The sequence below is a fragment of the Ovis aries genome, chromosome 13, assembly GCF_016772045.2.
Source record: "Ovis aries strain OAR_USU_Benz2616 breed Rambouillet chromosome 13, ARS-UI_Ramb_v3.0, whole genome shotgun sequence".
In the NCBI taxonomy this organism is placed as follows: domain Eukaryota; kingdom Metazoa; phylum Chordata; class Mammalia; order Artiodactyla; family Bovidae; genus Ovis; species Ovis aries.
This window is the reverse complement of record NC_056066.1, coordinates 60319474-60342833: the sequence shown is the minus strand read 5'-3', so window position 1 is coordinate 60342833 and position 23360 is coordinate 60319474. Positions and strand designations below refer to the sequence as shown.

At 49.3% G+C, this 23360-nt stretch overlaps 1 protein-coding gene across 2 annotated transcripts; it reads left to right on the top strand.

Annotated features, from left to right (window-relative positions):
- Positions 1-604: 604 nt before the first annotated feature.
- NRSN2 (neurensin 2) lies at positions 605-7046 on the top strand. Of its 2 annotated transcripts, none has more exons than XM_004014464.5 (3): positions 605-660; positions 3337-3531; positions 5144-7046. In XM_004014464.5, the coding sequence occupies exons 2-3, from the start codon at positions 3346-3348 to the stop codon at positions 5567-5569; spliced, it is 612 nt and encodes a 203-aa protein (XP_004014513.1). In that variant the 5' UTR covers positions 605-660; positions 3337-3345; the 3' UTR covers positions 5570-7046. The 2 variants fall into 2 exon arrangements, with proteins under 2 accessions (XP_004014513.1, XP_012044374.1); XM_012188984.5 differs by lacking the exon at positions 605-660 and adding an exon at positions 1960-2094.
- The last annotated feature ends 16314 nt before the right edge of the window (positions 7047-23360 follow it).

The following is a 23360-nucleotide window of genomic DNA, read 5'->3' as shown; positions in this document are numbered from 1 at the left end:
CCAAGGATGCAGTGAGGAAATGATGGTGTTCAGTTGCTCAGTGGTGTCCAGCTCTTTGCATGGACTGCAGTGTGCCAAGCTTCCCTGTCCTTCACCATCTCCTGGAGTTTGCTCAAACTCATGTCCATTGAGCCGGTGATGCCATCCAACCACCTCATCCTCTCTTGTCCCCTTCTCCTGCCTTCAATCTTTCCAGCATCAGGGTGTTTTCTAGAGTCAGCTCCTCACATCAGGTGGCCAAAGTATTGGAGCTCCAGCTTCAGCATTAGTCCTTCTAATGAATATTCAGGGTTGATTTCCTTTTCTCCAAGTGAGGAAGTGAAGGTTCAGCAGAGTCAAGGGTCTTCAGTCAGAGGGCTGAGAGATTGATGGAGCAGTCAGGGGAGGAGTTTGAGGGACTGCATGAGGGAGTCGGGTCCAGGGAGGTGGTGGGGTCCCCGCGAGGGGTCTGGGGTCTCAGAGGGAGAAGGCACTTCTTGGAAGGGGAGAGGGGCTCACAGCCCTGCAGGGGTCCGCAATCTGCAGAGCCAGCCCTCGGGGCGGGCTGGCGCCCCCGCCACCCCCGTGTCACCCCCCGCCCCCCGACTGCGGCGCAGGCGCCAACACAACCAGCTTCTGCTCTGCTTGTGCTCGCGCTCAGCAGAGACCGCGGACCAAGAGGTGAGCTCAGCCCCGCTCCACGCGCGGCCCGACCCCCGCCCCTCCTCCTCCCAAGACCCGGAGAGCCCCCCATCCCTGCCGCATCCCCAGTTTGGCCGTGTCCCTCCTCTGGCAGAACGGCGGTGCCCCAGCCCTGGTGTGCCTCGGGCTTTGGGAGGTGGGGTCCCAGGGAAGGAGCAGGGGTCAGAGGTCTCACCAGCCACCCCGCACCAGCCCCCACGCTCCGAGACCCTTCAGGGTCGATAGGCTGGGCGGAGGCCTCCAGGACAAGACCCCACCCACCTCTCTGCGGAAAACTCATCCCCACCCCTCTCTGCCTCAGTTTCCCTCTAGGGAAAAGGATGCGCTTAATCTCGACCAGGGAACCTGTGGTCGGGTCTGAAACAGTGTGAGTTAGGGGGCGGGAGGAGTTGGCCTGCTTTCCTGGGCCTCCGACCACCCCCTCCCCGGCACCTTCTGGCCAGAGAGACATTGGATGCTGGAGTGAGAGGGTCTGGGGGTCTGGGAAGGAGAACTGAGACCCCATTAAGGCGAGAGACTCCATCCATCTTCTGGCCCTTGCGCCTGTCATCGCTCACCTCCTGGCCGCAGCCTCCATCCCCCGAACCCAGGAGCCCCCTCCTCTTCCCGGAGCTCCTCCCGCTTCCTGCCTAAGGACAGCTCCCTGGCGGTTCCTATGGCAACCTAGGTCCGGGGTCGTCAGCATCCTCTCCCTCCCTTCCCCACACCGCCTGTCCGCCTCCTGGCAACCCTAAAAGGAAAGGGAGGGGCCAGGTCGACGAGCGCGGGGTCAGCGTCAAGGTCACCTTCCTGCTCCGACGCCAGTGGGATCAGGTGATCGTGTGGGTTTGGAGAAAAGGGACATTGAGATGCAAGGGAGGAGCTAACCCAGGCGGACGAACCCCCGCGCCCCTCCCTGTCCCCTCCCCTAGGACCATCCATCAGTGGTGGTTGTCTTCTCACCCACCCCGGCCTCCTCCCCTGGGCGGGCCCCGCTCTGGCCAACCCTTCTGTAGAGTCCCGCCTCTGCCCCCCCCCCCCCCCCCCCCCCCCCCCCCCCCCCCCCCCCCCCCCCCCCCCCCCCCCGCCCCTGCCCCGCCCCCCCGCCCCTGCCCCGCCCCCGCCCCTGCCCCCGCCCCCGCCCCCGCCCACCCCCGCCCCCCCGCCCCCTGCCCCGCCCCCGCCCCCGCGCCGCAGGCTCTCTTCACCGACTTCGGTCGGTCTTCTTTCTCCGTCTTTCGCTTTTGGTCTTGCCCTTTCCCCATTGTCTGTCAATTGCGGAAGAGAGGGCGGGGCGATGTCTTTTACACTTTTTCCGTTCCCCTCGTGCGCTTTGGGTGAGAGTTGTGGAGAGCTACGATTTATGGGCGAGTTTTTAAGCCGCACCTGTGTGCCGGTGTGGATCCATAGGATTACCTCCAATACGCGCTGTGTGTATGTGTCTGTGTATATGGGTTTGTGTGGTGTGTCTCTTTGTGCTGCGTGTCTCTACGTGGTCTACGTGTGGCTGTCTGTATGTCTCTGTGGTGTTTGTGTGTTTGTGTTGGGGGGGGTGTGTGTGTGCATCTATCTGTGTATGTCTCTGGTGTATGTGTGTATGTGTGTTACTGTGGTATCTGTTTGTGTGCTGGTGAGTCTCTCTACACAAGGATTTGAGGGCCACAGTTTAGAAATGAGAGGGGGCTAGAAATTTGTTTTATCCTTCAGTGTGAGCACATTACTTCATTTTGTTTGAAGGCGTTCAGAGGGCCTTTGAGCCATCATGGGGTGGAGGGGAGCCCAGTCCCTCCCAGCATCTCACAGCCCCTTTGCTTTTAGTCCTAAGGATACCCTCCATTCCCTAGGCCTCAGTGTCTCCACTTGTGAGAAGCAAGGTCCTTAGAAAGGTGTCTATAGAAATCTGATCTTGAACCTCAACCCTGTAGCCTGAAGGCCTCCGATTGTCACCTTCTGTGGAGTCAAGATGTCTTGGGACTTAGAGATTTTTGCCTTCTGAAAGGGCAGCCCTGGGGAGGGATTTTTGAGGACCTTGCAGTTCGGGGAGCTGTCCCCTGTGGGACAAGTGGCAGCCATGGCAGTTAACCCCCAGAATACCTTGAAAGGCGAGGAAATTAAGGGGAAGACATTTGGAGAAGAAATGGAGATGAGGAGCTCTCACTCTAGACATGGGACTCGAGACGTTCAGGATGAAACAACAAAGACATCAGAGTGATAATCACAGAAGCTATCATTTCTTGGCACTGGACACAGTGACTGTATGAAGCAGGTATATGATCAGCTCTGTTTTACAGCTGAGGAAACTGAGACTCAGAGAGGTGAAAACACTTGTTGGACGTCACACAGCAAGGATGTGGTGGATCCTGGATTCCAAACTAGCCAGTCAGGCTCCAGAACCCACAGTCCCAGCCTGGGCTACCTCCAGAGTTAACATGTACATTTATTGCCACCAACAAATTGCCGGGCTATGGGCTAAACATGCACGGACTTGGCTCATTCTCACTATACTCAGGGAAAGACAGGCCAGCATTCCCGAAGGGCAGGCTCTGCTGAGTGTGAGGTGCCTATAATGTGTGGAGAGGTAAAAGGAGCATGACCTCTCAGGGGTCCTTGGAGAGTCTCCATGGGCAGCCCTCACTGACCCCTCCCTCTGTCCACTGCACCTGGCCCACCCCACAGGGACCCAGGATGCCGAGCTGTGACCGTCCCTGCAGCTGCAGCCGAGGCCCTAATGTGGAAGATGGCAAATGGTATGGGGTCCGCTCCTATCTACACCTCTTCTACGAGGACTGTGCAGGTACCACCCTCAGCGATGACCCTGAGGGGCCTCCCGTACTGTGCCCTCACCAGTCTTGGCCCACACTGTGCTGGAAGGTAAGATGGGAAGAGGAGCAACTCGTGATGTCCTGTGGTTTCAGGGAGGAGGTGGGACCAGTGAATGGAAAGGAAAGGGACTGTGTAGCAAGTTAGAATCTTGCATGTTCAGGCAACAGGAAAGCCAACTCAAATGAGTTTCAAGAATAAAGGGGAAATATTACTTATTTTATAGAAGAGACCAGAGGTTGAGTGTCTTCAGGCAAAGTTCGATCCAGCAGTTCAAACCATCACCCTGAAGACTCAAGGTTTCCTTCAGCCTCCCTGTGATACCCTTGCAGCCCCTTAGCATCAGGCAGCCCCCACGTGTTCTCCAAATGGCTGCTTCCATGATGACCCTCAGTCTCTTATTCCACACCATCTGAAGGAAATCAGAATTTCCTCCTGTATTTCCTTCAGAAAAGAAACAATGCTTTTCACTTGCAGAAGTACTGGCAAGTTTTGCATCAGCTCTGATTGGGTCACTTGCCAAGCCCTGAGCTAATGACTATGGCCAGAGCGATGGTATGTGCTGACTGGTAGGAAGAAGGATTCACCTCATTAGATCTTCCTGTGGCTTCCCAGTGATATATTGAGGGACTGTTGCCAGGGAAGTGGAAGACATGGGAGAAACAAACAGTCGATGTCCTTAGCAGCCACGGAGAGGGGTCAGTTAGGGAGCACCGTGTGGGTAAAGGTACGGAGGTGGCATGAAGCAGGTATTTACAGTGCTCTTTGATAAATACCGTACCAAGTTTGAGACAAAGGGTCCCTCCTCTCTGCTTTCAAAAGGCTTCACTCTAGTGGGAAGGCGAGATGCCAACCTGCACAGTGAATGCACAACCTCGGGCCCAGTGTACATAGGATGCCAGGACAGAAAATGCCCTCAGTGCCTGGGGTGATCAGGGAAGACTTCCAGGAGAAAGTATATATTTTAAGTGTTTGAGCACCTCCTTATTGCCAAGCAGTGTGCTAGGTTTTGGGGGACACAGAATTTAAGACGATGTGGCCCCTGTCTTTGAGGAACTCCTAGTTATGGTTCATTTAGTCATTCTGCAAACATTCCCTCAGCTACTGCTCTGTATGAGCACCATGTTAGGCACAGAAGCCCCCTCGGGAGCCCAGACAGACTGTCTCTGACGTCATGGCTTTCTCCGCTCTCAGTCTGGTATAGTGGGCAGACACCATATACATAATAACCAAAGTAATGGGCACAGAGTTTGCATGAGTACAGAGCAGGGTACTTGACCCTGTCCAAGGGTATACTAGAAGAGATGAGGTCTGAGATGCCTGTGATCTGAGGGATGTGTAGAAGTTAACCCAACAGAGGGACAGAGGTAGAGGGTAGATGGGACAGAGGGATAAGATGGGACCCAGAGGATGATGGGGGAGGAATCAAGGCTGGCAGAAGAAATCCACTGCTGGGTGGGGGCTTCAAAGGAAATTAGTCCAGAGTCCTCCAGATTCCAAATAGAACATGACAGTTTGTGCCTCTTGTCAGATCCTAGTAGGTGTGTCTATGACCCCATCTCTTAAAGGGTTACCTTAAAGTGCAGTTGGGATCCAAGGTGATCCCTTGGCCTGGGGCCCCAGCGGACTCTGACTACCTCCCAATCTGTCTGCCTCCCTCCAGATCAGCTTATCCTCTGGTGCCCTGCTTCTGCTGCTGGGTATGGCGGCCCTGATCACTGGCTATGCAGTGCCCCCCAAGTTGGAGGGCATCGGAGAGGGTGAGTTCCTGGTGTTGGATCAGCGGGCAGCCGACTACAACCAGGCCCTGGTCACCTGCCGCCTGGCAGGCACAGTGCTCTGCGGGGCAGCTGGAACCCTGCTGGCCATCTGCCTGATCTGGGCCATGACTGGTTGGCTGGGCCAGGACACCAAGGCGGAACCCTTGGACACTGAAGCCGACAGCCAAGTGGAGGTCTTCGGGGATGAGCTGGAGCAGCAGCTGTCCCCCATCTTCCGTGATGCCAGTGGCCAGTCTTGGTTCCCGCAACCCACCAGCCACTTTGGGCAATCCTCTGTGCAGACCATCCAGCCCAAGCGGGACTTTTGAGTTGCCCATGCAGCCAGAGGAGGAGCCAGACCTGGGGTTTAGAGGCTTCCTCCTTCCCACCACAGCCCATCTTCCCACCATATCCCTAACTTATCCCTTTCAGTGGGGTCCCTTCCATGGAAGCCCCTAGAAGGCCCAACCCCAAGTCAGAAAGTCTGGACCTCACATCTCTGTGTCCCTTCCCAGGGGTGAGGCCCTAACTCATCCAAGATGCCAGCCTTCCCTGAATCCCCACAAAACTGCCCACCCATCGCTCCTCTACAAGGCCATTCAGAAACAGGAAACATCTCCCTCACCCTGTCCACACTCTTTCCTCTATATGACCTTGGGCAAGTCCCTTACCCTTTCAGAGCATCGATTCCTGCCTCTGTACTGTGAACGATGTGGACCAGATTCTAGAGTTCCATGACTTTCTTTTTCTCCCCAGGATATAAGTATTACCTGCCATAGGCAAAGATGGGGGAGGGATAGTAGGGTCCTTCTTACCCAATGACCCCTCCCTCTGTCAGCTGCACCAGGATGCCTTGGGATGAGTCAAAGATTCTCACTAGGACCAGAATGGTGTGAAAACATTGACCCCCTACAGTATGATTTCTGTGCATTTTGCTGCCAGAGCCCCTGAGTCCACCCCATTCTGAGCTAGTCCCAGTTTACAGATAAGGTGGTTGAGAGAGGCTGGCAGTCTGCCTGCTTGAGTTTGCAGGAACTTGGACCCACATCTCTAGACTCTAGATCTTGTTGTACGGCTAGAGCAGGATGCTACGCCTTCCTGGCCTTCAGGGGACCCCCCAGGGGTGGCACAGGTTTGGCCCAGAGAGACTTGCTGTGGTTGTTCAGTCACTCAGCCGTGTCCAACTTTGCAACTCCAGGGACTGCAGCACGCCAGGCTTCCCTGTCCTTCACCCTCTCCCAGAGCTGGCTCAAACTTGTATCCATTGAGTCAGTGATGCCATCCAACCTCTCATCCTCGTCCCCTTCTCCTCCTGCTGTCAATCTTTCCCAACATCAGGGTCTAGTCTCCCAGAGAGACTGGCTGATGCCTAATGGTCCCAAGTGGCTCAGAAGATACTTTGGACATGCTTTTAAATGGTCTCTAAGAGCTAGAAGACAGGAGAACTGAAATGTCTTTGCCCCTCAGAGCCCACCCACCTAGAAACCATCAGCCACAGGTCTTGACCTCACACTGCAACAAATGTGCCTTCTGAAGGCACTGGTCCATCTCCTCAGCCAAATGCAGCATCTCTGTTCCCAACCACTAGGGGGAGCTCCAGGACAGCTGGAGAAAGAGGCCCAAGGCTCATGCCTCTACCATCCCCCCTCAGTCTCAAGGAGTTGGGGTATGGGAGGGTAGGGGGCTTTGGGGCAGGCCATCCTGGGAGGGTCCTCAGTCCTCCTCCAGCAGGCAGGCTTTACTGCTTCTCCCCATCTTTCACCCTCCCGCCCCTCCCCCTGCCTTTCAATAAACAGCTGACATGGATACTGACTTTGCTTCTCTTCTCCCTCACCACCAGGGGCTGGGAAGGGAAGAAAGAGACTTTTATGACACCTACTGTGTGCTGGGCAATTAGGTCCATTATTTCTCATGTGCTCCTCACAATAATCTTTTGAGAAAGTGGATGATTATCATCATTTTACAGGTGAGATGGGAAATTTCTCAGCCAACTTGACAAATATCTGTCCTCATCTCTGAGAAGGATGGGAGGAGGGGGTTCTGAGAGCCAGAGCTGGAGCTAAAAGTGGGATCTTTTCCAGGAAAATAAATACAGTTAGCCTCCTCTGGCACTCACTGGAGGCCAGGCCCTGTTTTCAGGGCCTTCCAGACAGGAGCCCACTGAACCTTCACGACAACCTATGAGGTGCATCCTAAGTCGCTGCAGTCGTGTCCGACTCTTTGCGACCTGATGGACTGTAGCCCGCCAGGCTCCTCTGTCATGGGATTCTCCAGGCAAGAATACTGGAGTGGGTTGCCATGCCTTCCTCCAGGGGATCTTCCCAACCCAGAGATCGAAACTATGTCTCTCCCGTCTCCTGTATTGGCTGGTGGGCTTTTTACCACTAGCGCCTATGAGGTGGGTCCCAAGCTGCAGGCTTGGATTTCCACATGAATTCGCCTACACGGTGAATCTCAACTCTGCTATGCCAAACCAATCTCCTTGCCATCCCTCCCGCTCCAGACCTGCCCTCCTCTGCCGCCCACACCTGAGGAGAGTGGCGGCTCCAGCCATAAACTTGGAGTCATCTTGACTCCTCATAGCCTGAATCCAAGCCACCAGCCAGTCCTGTCAACTCACCCTGGGAGATGCATCAGTACCTCAGTGCTCCCCATCGTCCGCAAGGCCAGTTCCCTGGATGGAGCCATGGGGAACTCTCATCTGGATTATTGCACCTGCCTCTCTGCGGTCTCCCAGCTTCCTGCTTCTGTGTGCCCACACATGTGTGCAAGTATGCAACACGCACAGAGTTTGATCTTTACAGGGCACTCACACACATCCTGGATGACATAGGCTAGGCAGTGTGCCTTCTCTGCTTGGAATCCTCTCGTGGCTTCCCCCTCATTTGGAGTAAAAGCCAAAATCTTCCCTGTGGCCTGCAAGGCCTGATGTGATTTGCTGATACTCTTCTTGCGTTGTCTTCTCCTGCAGCCTCAGCTCCCACCATCCTGTGGGGCCTCAGCTCCCACGTCCTGTCCCCCTCGAGCCAGACCGGCCTCCTGGTTGTTCTTCCAACATCAAGCCCGACATCTGGCTAAGCCCTCTGCCTAGCTCTTCTTCCCCGCTGGCATGCTCTTAGTTTAGCACTCAGTCAGTCCCTTTACCTCCTTCAAGTCTTTATGCAAATGTCACCTTCTCAGTGAGCCTTTAAAAGGTGACCATGCCCCTATTCCCTGTTCCCTGTGTACTTTGGGTGTTTGCTTTCCTATAACATTTTTTATCACTTTCCAAATACCAGATAATTTTACTTACGTGTTCTAGCATCGTTTGTTACCTGTCTATTCTTGCCATAATATGAGATCCACAAGGGCAAGGATCTTTGCTTTGTTTACAGACATATCCCAAGTGCCTACAACAGTGCCTGCCACTTAGTAGATACTCAACAGAAAAGTGTTGAATAGATCCACCTTAATTTTATGAATGAGGACTGTGAGGCTTAGAGACATTAAGCCACTTCTCCAAGGCCACCAAGTAGGGGCAAAGCTGGACTCAAATGCAGGCAATCGGCCTGAGGCTGCAGCTTGGGCCCCTGCACTGTGTTGCCTTTTGGTGTGAAGGCTCAGACTTGGGGGCACAACATCAAGTGCTCGCAAGTATATCCAGATGTTTGTTGCTAGGTGGAAATGTGAACAGTGTTCAGAGATTTTTTTGTTCCAGAGAAGTTGGGAATCCAAGATTTTATATGAGGTGGCATTCATTTTAAACATCTGCTTCAGAATCTGAGCACTGCACGTGACAGATTTCTGGGACAGCTTCAGACTCTGAGCTGCCATGTGTGACCATTGACCTTCTGGGTTTGCTCTCACAGCTGATTAGGACCAGGGATAGAATTTCATGCGGACAAGATTGTCCAGAAAACGGAGCCACTCCACTCCAACACAGAATATCTATGTCACGTAATCTTTTGTTTCCACCTGCCACATGGGCAGCCAGCACTTGTCTGTAACCCCAGTAAGTCTCAGGCCTCCCCATAGCCTCATCCCTACAGAGCATCCCATTTCGGAGGAGAATCCAATAACCAGAATTCATTCCCAATAATGCCAACTCTCTCTGGAATCCCTGAAGAATGTTGAAAGAGATTAACTCTCATACTTTGCTAATGGGGTGTGTGCTGGGTGAAATAGTGTTTCCCCAAAGTTCATATCCACCTGGAATCTGTGAATGTGACCTTATTTGAACATAAGGTCTTTGCAGCTATAATAAAGTCAGAATGAGGCCATACTGGATTAGGATGGGCCCAAATTCAATAACATGTGTCCTAAAAAGAAGAGGTAAACTTGGATGTGACGCAGACAGAGGGAAGACAGCCACATGAAGATGGAAGCGGAGGCTGCACTGATGTGTCTACAAGCCAAGGAACACCTAGGTTTGTTCGTGGCAGCCAGAAGCTGGAAGAGGCGAGGAAAGGTTCTTTCCCAAAGCCTTCAGAGGGGAGCAAGGCTTGCTGACACCTTGACATCAGACTTTTGGCCTCAGAACTATGCAACAATAAATTTTTGTTTTAATTTATGGTACTTTGTATGCAACAACCCCAGGAAATTAATGTGGGGTGTGAACTGGTACAGCATACAAGAGAGGCAGCTTAGCAACATACAAATAGAAAGTAGACCCCTACCTCTTGAGCAGGTAAACCTGAAGGTTCAGTTCTACATGTTGGAACTGCAACATTGTAACAGAGAACATTTGGAAATAACGCACCGATGTTTATTGACAGGGACTAGTTCATAAACCCTGGTAGCCTTACATACGGGTACTCTACATAAAAGAATGAGAAAGCACTTCATGAACTGATCTCCAGGTTAAACTGTTAGGTGAAAAAGCGCCAGGTGCAGCACTATGACCACCTCTAAGCCACTTGCATAAAAAGAAGAATCGGTATGGACATTGCTGGTATATGTGTAAAATCTCTCTTGACTTTGGTTGCCTTTGGGGAGGGCACTGGGGACTGGGTGGCTGGGTGGCTGGATCGGGGTTGGAGGGACCCTAGTACCACATGCTCTTTTATCCATTTTGAATTTTGAATGGTGTGAATATTACATTTAAAAAAATAATTAATCTTAACATTTTAAAAATAATATAACTGAATACACTTAATAATGGAGAAGGTACAGATCTTCCTTGCAGAAGAATTTTTAATTAATAAATGCAGAAGAATTGAGAGAAATAGGGAAATCACCCTGAGCACACTGCAGGAATCATTGCTGCGGGTGAAACCCACCTATGAATGCTAAAATCAGTGGGTGAAACTTGAAAGCTAAACAGTAGATCTCGTGGTCTCAAAGTATCTCCTCTCCAAATATTTATTAACTTCCATAGGTGGGATGGTAGTGGCAGTTAACATGTGTCCACAGGTCCTTTGATGTTCCACACCCCCGGCCTCCACCCTGTCCGGCAGTGAAGCTTAGTTCCCCTCCCCCTAGAGTGTGAGCCAGACTCGGCAACTTGTTTTCTGAATGTGGAAAGAGAAAAATGGTGACCTCACAGTGGAGACGTCTACCAGGCACTACCTTAAGCAAATGATCAACATTCGTGTCTCCAATATCAAGTTTAGTTGGTTTTATATGTTACCAAGTCCAGCCTTGCTCTGCTTGCCTCACGGCAGGTCAGTAATTCAGGGGACGGTGTTGAGGTAGGGAATAAAGACTTTACAAGGAAAGCCGACAAATGGAGAAGATGGCAGACTAATGTCTCAAAATAACGCTCTTATCAGAGTCTGGATGCCAATTTCTTTTATAGAGCAGAGAGGGGTGTTGTAGCCATGAGTTCCAGGAAACAAACTCACTCAGAAGGACAGTGCAAATAGTGGAGTGCCGTTTATTACACCGGCGGGCCCAAGGCAGAGTCACCTCTTAGCCAAGGACCCCGACCAGCATTTGTGAAAATCTTTTATACCCCATGTGTACGTGTCTGAACCCACCACTCCAAATTCCTTGAGACTTACATAAACCAAGGAAAATACAATCCCAATAACCCCATCATTCACGTGCTATGTGCTCATGTGCTCAAACAGTCAAAGAATTCACCAACAATCAATAAACCCGAGGTTACACTCCGACAGATACAGAAAAATTTATGGCCTGTCTGGAGGAAGGGGTGATTAGTGTATGTTTTCTCTTAGGCGATGAGTAACCTAGATACGATCTTCAAGGTTCCCCTGTCTGGAGGGGATCTTATCCTTCTGTTGTTGTTTTCATAGGCACTAAACACAGAGTTCAGAGCACATTGGAAAGGTGGCCGAGCATGATAAGCATGAACAGGCCTAAGATGGAGTCCAGGCCCTATGAATTCCTTCTTCAGGGAGAGGAGGTGAGGAAGTCCATAAATCTTTCAGGTATCTCCTGGAATGGCCAGTCCTGGGAGGGGATGTGTTAATTTCTTCTCTCTGGTAGCCATTCACAGGTGGACAGGGTCAGAATGTTTTCCTGAACAAAGGCACTTTGGCTTAACCTTTAGGCAGAGGGTTAGGGTTCCCCAAAGCAGGCCATTGTATATATACAGTATACTTTTAGTGAACAAAAGCAACACAGCTTAAACAAAGTAAAAGAAACAGATCCAACATATAGTTAGATTTTTGTTCTTCCCTGTAACATATGGGTCCCTGAAATGATGCGATGAGAAGCATACTTCACCTGTGTTGGGTTCTTCTCCAAATCCAGAACTTCAGCCTAATTATGAGAAAACCCCAATTGAAGGACATTCTACAAAACATGTGACAAGCTCTCCTCAAAACTGTAAAGGTCACAAAAACAAGGAAAGGCCAAGAAACTGTGAATGATTGCAGGAGAGCAAAGAGACATGGCTGAAGGGTATGTAGAAGCTCCCCCTACTGAGTTTGCAAGTCTTCTGTAAATCTAAAGTTATTAAAAAAAAAAAAAACTTTAAAAAATAATATAATTGTTCTGGTTAAGATGGAGTAACAGGAATCAGGTTCACCCTTCCCACTGGATGAACCAAGGAATCCGCCAGGAAAACCAGTACATGGCAGGAGACCTACAGTCACCTCACTGACCTCCCTGAGAGAGTTTCAAAGCCATGGCATAGATTTCTATTCTCTGTCTCAATATGAACAAGTAGACAATCAGTAAGGTTATGGAAGACTTGAACACTATCAACCACCTTGACCTGATTGGCCTTTGTAGGGGGTGCCACCCAACAACACTAGAATACTCAAGGCTTTGGGCCTCAGTGGCTCCTGGAAACCCAAGGAGCCCATGCTGCTGCTGGTAAGTTGCTTCAGTCACGTCCGACTTTGTGCGACCCCATAGTCGGCAGCCCACCCGGCTCCCCCATCCCTGGGATTCTCCAGGCAAGAAGACTGGAGTGGTTTGCCATTGCCTTCTCCAATGCATGAAAGTGAAAAGTGAACGTGAAGTCACTCAGTTGTGTCTGACTGTTCGCGACCCCATGGACTGTAGCCTACCAGGCTCCTCTGTCCATGGGATTTTCCAGGCAAGAGTACTGGAGTGGGGTGCCAGCGCCTTCTCCACGGGGACGCTAAATAGACTTACAGCTTATAGCTGCCTCAAGGGTGCCCTCTAGTGTTCCTGAAAGGTGATGGCGACTCAGCAGTTTGACAGCTTCCTTGCACCTGAGGGAAGCTGTTTCCTCCAGCCTCAGTTCAGTTCAGTAGCTCAGTCGTTGTTCAACTCTTTGTGACTCCATGGACTGCAGCACGTCAAGCCTCCCCTGTCCATCATCAACTCCCGGAGTTTACTCAAACTCAGGTCCATTGAGTCAGTGATGCCAACCAACCATCTCATCTTCTGTCGCGTCTCCTCCTTCCCCTCCCGCCTTCCCCGTCTCCTCCCGCCTTCAATCTTTCCCAGCGTCAATCTTTTCCAGTGACTCAGTTCTTCACATCAGGTGGCCAAAGTATTGGAGTTTCAGCTTCAGCATCAGTCCTTCCAATGAATATTCAGGTCTGATTTCCTTTAGGATGGACTGGTTGGATCTCCTTGCAGTCCAAGGGACTCTCAAGAGTCTTCTCCAACACCACAGTTCAAAACCATCAATTCTTCGGCACTCAGCTTTCTTCACAGTCCAACTCTCACATCCATACATGATGACTGGAAAACCCATAGCCTTGACTAGACGGACCTTTGTTGGTAAAATTATGTCTCTGCTTTTTAATATGCTGTCTAGGTTGGTCATAACTTTTCTTCCAAGGAATAACTGTTTTTTAATTTCATGGCTTCAGTCATCATCTACAGTGATTTTGGAGCCCCCCAAAATAAAGCCTGACACTGTTTCCACTGTTTCCCCATCTATTTGCCATGAAGTGATGGGACCAGATGCCATGATCTTCGTTTTCTGAATGCTGAGATTTAAGCCAACTTTTTCACTCTTCTCTTTCACTTTCATCAAGAGGCTCTTTAGCTCTTCTTCTCTTTCTGCCATCAGGGTGGTGTCATATGCATATCTGAGGTTATTGATATTTCTCCTGGAAATCTTGATTCCGGCTTATGCTTCATCCAGCCCAGTGTTTCTTATGATGTACTCTGCATCTAAGTTAAATAAGCGGGGTGACAATATACAGCCTTGATGTACTCCTTTCCCTATTTGGAACCAGTCTGTTGTTCCATGTCCAGCTGTAACTGTTGCTTCCTGACCTGCATACAGATTTCTCAAGAGGCAGGTCAGGTGGTTTGGTATTCCCATCTCTTCTGACCAGCCTTCATGCCCTCTTATCTCTGAGGTGGGAAGACCTGGGAGAGGCAGGGAGGCTAATGGGCAGCATCCAAAGCCCAAACACCAAACACATCATCACCCAGAGGCTGTCTCTCCCTTCTGCGGGCTTGCACCTCCCCCCTTATTCCTGCTGGGGTGGTGGGGGGCATGTGTGTGTTTATCTCTTAAGTCCAGATTCAAGGGAGCTCCTCCACCTCACCCCTTACTGGATCAAAGAAGGGGTGACCTGGAGATACCGTCTGCCTCTGGGGGCTCTGTGCCAGGGCAGGGAGCTGAGAGAGCCCTAGGGTGTGAGAGAGAAACAAAGGATATTCACATGGGTGGGGAGGTATTAGCAGAGGTGGGGTGAGAGCCTGCTGAGGAGTCCAGGAGCCAGGAATTCAGCAACATTCATGCCCCAAACTGTTCATCCCAAATGAGAGCGGGCTGAGAGTGAGGCAGTCTACTGGGATTCAAGTCTCTGTATGAGCCTGGGCGTTTCTTAACCTCTCAGTTTCTTTGTCTCTGAAATAGGAACAACAAGGATACCAATCCCTTGAGATTGTTTGAAGACTTGAGGAGTTTTCAGCCATGCCTGACACCCAGAAATGCCTAATATTAAATAAATGCCAGTTATTGTCGAGGAAGAACAGAAATCTGTGGTTCAGAATTAGCTGGCAATGCACAGGTTCTAATTGGAGATAACTCAGGCAAGGTCCTGCCCTCCAGGGCCTCACAGTTTAGAGGACAGGACAGCCTTGTGGGCAGACAGCAGAGCCACTGCTGTCACTGAAGGATGGGGCAGTGTGGCATCACAGAGGACAGACTCGGGGAGACTCAGGGAGGAGCACACCCCGCGCTTGTCTGCAGCGGGCTGTGTGCTCACCACTTCTCGTTATCTAACTCTTCTGGCCCTCAGACATCCATAAAGTAGTTGCCATGATTTCCAACTCCCAAAAAAGAAAACTGGCTCAGAGAGTTGAAGCATCCTGCCCAAGTTCACACAGATGAGATCGGAACCCAAACAGCCCAGCTCTAGAATGTTCCATAACACTGGCATCCATAACTGTAGAAATAACCCAATCAGCACAGATTCTACCAGCTAGTCGGCCTGATAAGGGATAGGTTTGTACTCAGAATCCCTCGCAGGTCCACACAGACAAAGGCAAACATATATGGGTCTACCCAAATAAGCACCAATTCCTGCCATGGCAGATGCTGAGAAAATCCTCTGGAAAACCACCCCAGGGATGGTATGCACTGTTAGAAAAAAATGACTTCACAGACACATATATCCATATGCATATTGATGGGACCATACACAAGCCTTCGGATAAGCATGTTACATGAGTGGGTGTACACCAATATATATTCACGTGCACTCCAGTGGGGGTATAAGTTATTGTGATGACATTCTGTAGACATACCGACAGTGTGTATTTGCACTTACGTTACTATTGATTTTTTTTTTTTTTTTGGCTGCCACATGTATTGACTATCTACAGTGTGTAAGTAAGTAAAGATAAGGCTCAGAGAAGTGAAATGTCCTGCCCAGGGTCACACGGCTACTAAATAGATGATACTGAAGCTCTGGTCCTGTGATATTAGGAAGTGGAGTCTCTCTCTTCTGTTGTGCAGATGTGTTCATGAGTGAACACTCTGCACGACTGTGTTCATGGTTCCCACGCTGACATCCTCTATGACCTTGAACATATCACGTGTTGTTCCCGGCCACATCCTCACATGTCCATTCACAGGTGTGCTCCATGGGTGTGTGTGTTGATGGGACCACTGACTCTGGTTCCGCTCCAAGTCTCAGCTTGGGGTGGCATCAACTGAGGGCTGCAAACTTCCTGTCTCAGCCTCACCAAGCCCCAGAGCACATGATTCAAAGCCAGGCCCTGGGCATCAGGCCATCAGGAGCCTGCTGATGGAAGAACTCACAAGGTTTCATAAGTATCTGGCCCAGGACATATGATCAGGGCAGGGACAAGGAGGGAGGAAACCAGGCTGTCCACTGGGTGTGCATTCGGGGAGTGTCCAGGACCGGGTTTGGCAGAAGAGCTGCCAGGACCTGGAATCGAAAGGGCACTTTGAGGATGCAGGCTGTGTGAGGGAGGGAGGGAGCAGTGCAGCCCCATCCTGGAGGCCCTGAGTGAATGGTGAGTGAAGGAAGGGGTAATACGTTAATGATGGAAAGAGGAAGGGGGTGAATTTATCTTCTCTACAAGCCTTGAGCGTCTCCCCTGGGCTGGCCCGGGGCTGGCCCTGGGGATGCTCGGTGAACAGGATGGACACAGTCCTGCCTTGCCAAGCTGAGAGCTCCAGGGAGACCAGTCAGGCTGGAGGCCTGGGAGGACCTTTGACCCACAAAGTGGCTCAGACAGTGTGAGCAATCCTCAGCATGCTACAATGTGTGTGTGTGTGTGTGTGTGTGTGTGTGTGTGTGTGTGTGTGTGTGCGCGCGCGCACATGAGCTCACAGCCTGGTATCTGCCAATGCCTGTGAACACCAGTGCAGCCTCCTCCTTCCTCTTCCAGCCCCCACCTGCCCCTGCCCTGCCCTACATCGAAGCTGCTCCTTCCTATCAGCCCACACGCTGGACCCCAGGGCTAAAGACCTCCCAACAGAGAGGCCCCCGGTGCTCTCAACACCAACTCTCCACCAGGAGCCCCAAGAGTTATGAGGAACACATGCAACCCAAAGTCACCTTCCTAGTCCTGTGTGCAAGGGGTGTGCCCAGGCATGTGCCCCGCATCCCAAGCACTGGAAACATTCTAGGGAGGCCCAAACAGGTGTGTAAATGGCACTGTGGCCACTGAGTCTCCACTCTGGGCACAGGCACTGTGCTAAGTGCTTTGGAGATACCCTGACCAGTCGGGTAACCTTAGGCATGGCCTTCAGCTTCTAATCTAAAAACTGGATTGATAATAACCACTTCCAATCTTGCTGTTCGAATAACTCAAAGCATCATGATCTCAATACGTGACAATTATTTTTCCTCAGTCCTTGTCTTCCCAGCTATATCACCTATTCCTCAACAGCATCCACTGGGTCTCATATCTCTGTTTCTCCCAAGACATAGCATCACACGGGACTCACTGTAAGCACTGCTGAGCAAAGTTGCTTATTTTTCATATATAGTCATATTAGCCCCTAGCCTTTATATAATCATACAATTTTGAGCTTTTATTATATGTCAGGCATGTGCCGAGCACATTGCATTCCTTCATTTAACAGTTATTAATTGGATACGTAGAAGGTGCCCAGCTGTGTTCTAGACACGGAGAGGCAGCACCTCTGCCCTCAGGGTTTCTTCCTTCCAGTGGGGGCAGGAGGGACAGGCAACAGCAATTTAATTCACAGAGATCATTTCAAACCTTGACAAGTACTATGAATAAAATAAGATGGAGTTATGGTTTAGAAAGGGCTTCCCAGGTTGCTCAGTGGTAAAGAAACTGCCTGCCAATTCAAGAGACACGGCAGATGCGGGTCCAGTCCCAGGGTTGGGAAGATACCCTGGAGAAGGAAACGGCAACCCACTCCAGCATTTTTGCTTGAGAAATCCCATGGACAGAGAAGCCTGGCAGACTGCAGTCCATGGGGTCACAGAGTCAGACACAACTGAACATGCATGCATGCATGGCTTAGAACAGACCTCAGGGACTGGGGTGGGGCACCGTGCTTCCGGAGCGCTCAAGGAGGGCCTCTCTGAGGAAGTGATACTTGACCTGCAACCTGGAGGAGGAGGAGCCTGAAGAAGTTCCAGACAGATGGAACAGCCAAAGCAAAGGCCCTGGGGCAGGAAAAAGTTGGTTTGTTCAAGGAGTAGAGAAAAGGACAAATGGCTGGAGTGGAAGGAATGAGGTAGGTGGAGAAGGAGATGACTCAGCAAGCCAGGCAGGGGTCTGAAACTGCTCCTGGGAACTGTGCAGATTCCTGGCTGATTCCAATCGGCTAGGCAGGGCGCTGATTGGAGGCTGAGTAGGGATTCCAGCCCAGGTCTGTCCATGCTGCCTCAGAGACACATCCATATGACTCACACCAACGTATGCACATCAGCACACACTAACTCTGCACTCTGACCCACAATGAGGCGTGTGGGCTTGACCATCGCTAAGTACCCAAATACAGAGTGACTAGCTGAGACAGCCTGAGATTCTAGTGTTTTCCCTATCTTTTTTTTTTTTTTTTTTTTTTTGCTGCACTGGGTCTTTGCTGAAGTTCTCATACTTAGTTGCCCAGAGGCATCTGGGATCCTGGTTCTCTGCCCAGGGATCGAACCCATGTCCCCTGCATTGCAAGGCAAATTCTTAACCACTGGACCACCAGGGAAATCCTTCCCTGATGTCTTAAGGGACCAGGCAGGAGGGCTGGATGTTACCTTCACCCAGCCTTCCAAAAGCTCTGGGCCAAGGAAAGGTTAAATGGCAGGAAGAGGGGAAGGGCTTCCTGAGGAAGGGGTGTGGGAGATTTGGGGTGACCTATAGGGGTGCAGAGATGGGAGAAGATGATAGAGACAGCCCATCTGGGAGGAGGAGGAGAACCAGGATCAGAGGGAGCAGAGGGAGTTGAGCATTTTCAGAAGCACAGCCCCTGACAAGCTGACCTCTGGGCCTCCTTGCACCTCCCTGGGGTCACCTCCCAAGATGGGTCACTCACTGCCCACCACGGAGACAGCCAGGGCAGGACAAAATTTGAGGACTTCCTCTTCCACTTCTGCTTCATAGGTAGCTATAAAATGTGAAAAGATTCACCTGTCAGAGCGAGAGAAACATACAAATCTGCATGAAGTCACTTTCATTTTTTTTTGAATCAGATAGATAAAGATAAAAAATTTCGATAACACCCTGTGCTGCCCAAGTTGCGGGGAAAAAAGCTCTCACACGCTTCACATCAGGAGGTAGACTGGCACAATCTTAATGGAGTATCATCCAGAAATTTGCACCAAGAGTGAAAATGGACAAATTTTTTGAAAAAATAATTTTATTTATTTATTTAGGGCTTTTTTCTAGCTGTGGCAGGTGGGTGCTGCTCATTGTGATGGCTTCTCTTATTGCATAGCATGGGCTTTAGGGCTCTATGGTTTGTACTAGACGACATGCAGACAAAGCCCTAGCTCTGAAATTCTGTGTCCTCCTGCTAGACCAAGCACCTAGAGAGCAGACACCGTGTCTTTTTGCTCTTTAATTTGATCAGTTCGCTTAAACTGAGTAGTTACCACCGCCAGACTCTGGGTTCTTCATTTCTTTCCCTCCACACCACATTCCAGTGCCTGGCATGGGAGTTGGTGCACTGTAGGGATTCAGGACAAACTTCTGGCAAGCAGGTGGATTCTTTATCAGTGAGCCTCTAGGGAAGCCCTGCACAAACTTTTGATTTAGCTTCTGGGAAATTACCTCTGCCTTTCTCTCTACTCCCACATGGATAAACATCACAGCATTGTTTGTAACAGTGAAAGACTGGAAATAATGACATGTTCAATCACAAGGGATGGTTGCAATAAACCAGTACATCCCCACAAGGAAATATTACAAAGCTGGAAAAAAAAATCAGGGAATGCTTTTCTGAACTGATGTGAAATAATCCACAAGACAAACTGTTAGATAAATAGGAAGAAAAAAGCAACCTGAAGGACTGTATGTATGACCCCATTTGCATAAAAAAGGGGGAAATAGTCATAACTTATGTCTTAAAGGAAACACATGAGATTGATTGCCTCCAAAAAGAGGAACGAAGGGGCTGGAGACAGAAATGAGAGGGAGATTTTTAACCCCCTGTACCTTCTGAGTGCCTGAAGATCTATGGGTGGAGGTTTGTGACATTGTACGAGAGACAAGGATCAAGACCATCCCCAAGAAAAAGAAATGCAAAAAAGCAAAATGGCTTTCTAAGGAAGCCTTACAAATGGCTGTGAAAAGAAGAGAAGCAAAAGGCAAAGGAGAAAAGGAAAGATATATCTGTTTGAATGCAGAGTCCAAAGAATAGCAAGGAGAGATAAGAAAGCCTTCCTCAGTGATCAGTGGAAAGAAATAGAGGAAAACAATAAAATGGGAAAGACTAGAGATCTCTTCAAGAAAATTAGAGATACCAGGGGAACATTTCATGCAAAGATGGGCAAAATAAAGGACAGAAATGGTATGGACCTAACAGAAGCAGAAGATATTAAGAAGAGGTGGCAAGAATATACAGAAGAACTATACAAAAAAGAGCTTCACAACCCAGATAATCACGATGGTGTGATTACTCACTAGAGCCAGACATCCTGGAATGTGAAGTCAAGTGGGCCTTAGGAAGCATCACTATGAACAAAGCTAGTGGAGGTGATGGAATTCCAGTTGAGCTATTTCAAATCCTAAAGGATGATGCTGTGAAAGTGCTGCACTCAATATGTCAGCAAAGTTGGAAAACTCAGCAGTGGCCACAGGACTAGAAAAGATCAGTTTTCATTCCAATCCCAAAGAAAGGCAATGCCAAAGAATGCTCAAACTACCACAAATTGCACTCATCTCACACACTAGTAAAGTAATGCTTAAAATTCTCCAAGCCAGGCTTCAACAGTACGTGAACTGTGAACTTTCAGATGTTCAAGCTGGATTTAGAAAAGACAGAGGAACCAGAGACCAAGTTGCCAACATCTGCTGGATCATTGATAAAGCAAGAGAGTTCCAGAAAAACATCCATTTCTGCTTTATTGACTATGCCAAAGCCTTTGACTGTGTGAATCACAACAGACTGTGGAAAATTCTGAAAGAGATGGGAATACCAGAACTCCTGACCTACCTCTTGAGAAATCTGAATGCAGGTCAGGAAGCAACAGTTAGAACTGGACATGGAACAACAGACTGGTTCCAAATCAGGAAAGGAGTATGTCAAGGTTGTATATTGTTACCCTGCTTATTTAACTTAGATGCAGAGTACATCATAAGAAAAGGTGGGTTGTGTGATGCACAAGCTGAAATCAAGATTGCCAGGAGAAATATCAATAACTTCAGATATGTATATGACACCACCCTTATGGCAGAAAGCAAAGAAGAACCAAAGAGCCTCTTGATGAAAGTGAAAGAGGAGAGTGAAAAAGTTGGCTTAAACCTCAACATTCAGAAAACTAAGATCATGACATCTGGTCCCATCACTTCATGGCAAATAGATGGGGAAACATTGGAAATAGTGGCTGACTTTATTTTGGGGGGCTCCAAAATCATTGCAGATGGTGACTGCAGCCATGAAATTAAAAGATGCTTACTCCTTAGAGACTTCCCTGGTGGCTCAGATGGTAAAGTGTCTGCATACAATGTGGGAGACCTGGGTTCAATCCCTGGGTCAGGAAGGTCTCCTGGAGAAGGAAATGGCAACCCACTCCAGTATTCTTGCCTGGAAAATCCCATGGATGGAGGAGCCTGGTAGGCTACAGTTCATGGGGTCACAAAGAGTCGGACACGACTGAGTGACTTAACTTTCAACTTTTACTCCTTAGAAGAAAAGTTATAACCAACCTAGACAGCTTATTAAAAGGCAGAGACGTTACTTTGCCAACAAAGGTCCATCTAGTCAAAGCTATGGTTTTTCCAGTAGTCATGTATGGATGTGAGAGTTGGACTATAAAGGATGCTTAGCACCGAAGAATTGATGCTTTTGGGCTGTGGTGTTGGAGAAGACTCTTGAGAGTCCCTTGGACTGCAAGGAGATCCAACCAGTCAATCCTAAAGGAAATCAGTCCTGAATATTCATTGGAAGGACTGATGCTGACACCGAAACTCCAATACTTTGGCCACCTGATTCGAAGAACTGACTCATTGGAAAAGACCTTGATGCTAGGAAAAATTGAAGGCGGGAGGAGAGGGGGACAACAGAGGATGAGATGGTTGGATGGCATCACCGACTCAATGGACATGAGTTTGAGTAGACTCCGGGAATTGGTGATAGACAGGGAGGCCTAGCATGCTGTGGTTCATGGGGTGGCAAAGAGTCAGACATGACTGAACTGAACTGAACCTTTTGAATTTTGCACCAAAACATAAATAAAAATATTTTCAAATCTGCCCTCTTGAAAATATTGTATTCTCACACATTTCCTGCTCCGAGTTAAGTTCTGTCCCCCTGGACAGAACGTCCTGGGAGAGAAAAAATACCTGTCTGCCAGGACAGGCGAGCCAGGTGTGAATCCTGGTTCTTTTGTGGGCCCTTCAGATGACCTCAGGCAAGACATTTTCCTCTCTGGTTTGTACTAGATGACATGCATACAATGCCCCAGCTCTGACATCCTGTGTCCTCTTGCTAGACCAAGGACCTGGAAAGCAGACACCCTGTTTTCTCGCTCTTTTATTCATTCAATTCACTTAAACTGAGTAGCCATCATCACCAGATTCTGGGTTCTCCATTTCTTTCCCTCCACTCAGCACTGCAGTGCCTGGCACGGGAGTTGGTCTCCTGTAGAGGTTCAGGAAAAACTTCTTAGCTTATGAATGAGAAATGGATGTTTGGGCAGATGTGTGGTGAATAGTGGATGGACAGGTTGATGGTAAATGATGGTTGAATGGATTCATCAATATACAGTAAATGGATCGATCTTTAAGACAACAGGCTTCCCTTGACTCTGCAACCTTCCCCACAGCTACCATTCATTTTTGTACTCCATTTTGTAGCAAAAGTCTTTGAAAAAGTTGTTTGTACTCACTGTCTCTGATTCTTGTGGAGGTGATGGAATTCCAGTTGAGTTGTTTCAAATCCTGAAAGATGATGCTGTGAAAGTGCTGCACTCAATATGCCAGAAAATTTGGAAAACTCAGCAGTGGCCACAGGACTGGAAAAGATCAGTTTTCATTCCAATTCCAAAGAAAGGCAATGCCAAGGAATGCTCAAACTACTGCACAATTGCACTCATCTCACATGCTGGTAAAGTAATGCTCAAAATTCTCCAAGCCAGGCTTCAGCAATACGTGAACCATGAACTTCCTGATGTTCAAGCTGGTTTTAGAAAAGGCAGAGGAACCAGAGATCAAATTGCCAACATCTGCTGGATCATCAAAAAAGCAAGAGAGTTCCAGAAAAACATCTATTTCTGCTTTGTTGACTATGCCAAAGCCTTTGACTGTGTGGATCACAATAAACTGTGGAAAATTCTGAAAGAGATGGGAATACCAGACCACATGACCTGCCTCTTGAGAAATCTGTATGCAGGTCAGGAAGCAATAGTTAGAAATGGACATAGAACAACAGACTGGTTCCAAATAGGAAAAGGAGTACATCAAGGCTGTACATTGTCAACCTGCTTATTTAACTTCTATGCAGAGTACATCATGAGAAACACTGGACTGGAAGAAACATAAGCTGGAATCAAGATTGCCGGGAGAAATATCAATAACCTCAGATATGCAGATGACAACACCCTTATGGCAGAAAGTGAAGAGGAG

Bases quoted from the DNA above. Each gene is read 5' to 3' on its own strand.
- NRSN2 (XM_004014464.5), top strand. From the start codon at position 3,346: ATGCCGAGCTGTGACCGTCCCTGCAGCTGCAGCCGAGGCCCTAATGTG. The intron at 3,532-5,143 runs GTAAGATGGGAA...GCCTCCCTCCAG, and splicing joins GGCCCACACTGTGCTGGAAG to ATCAGCTTATCCTCTGGTGC.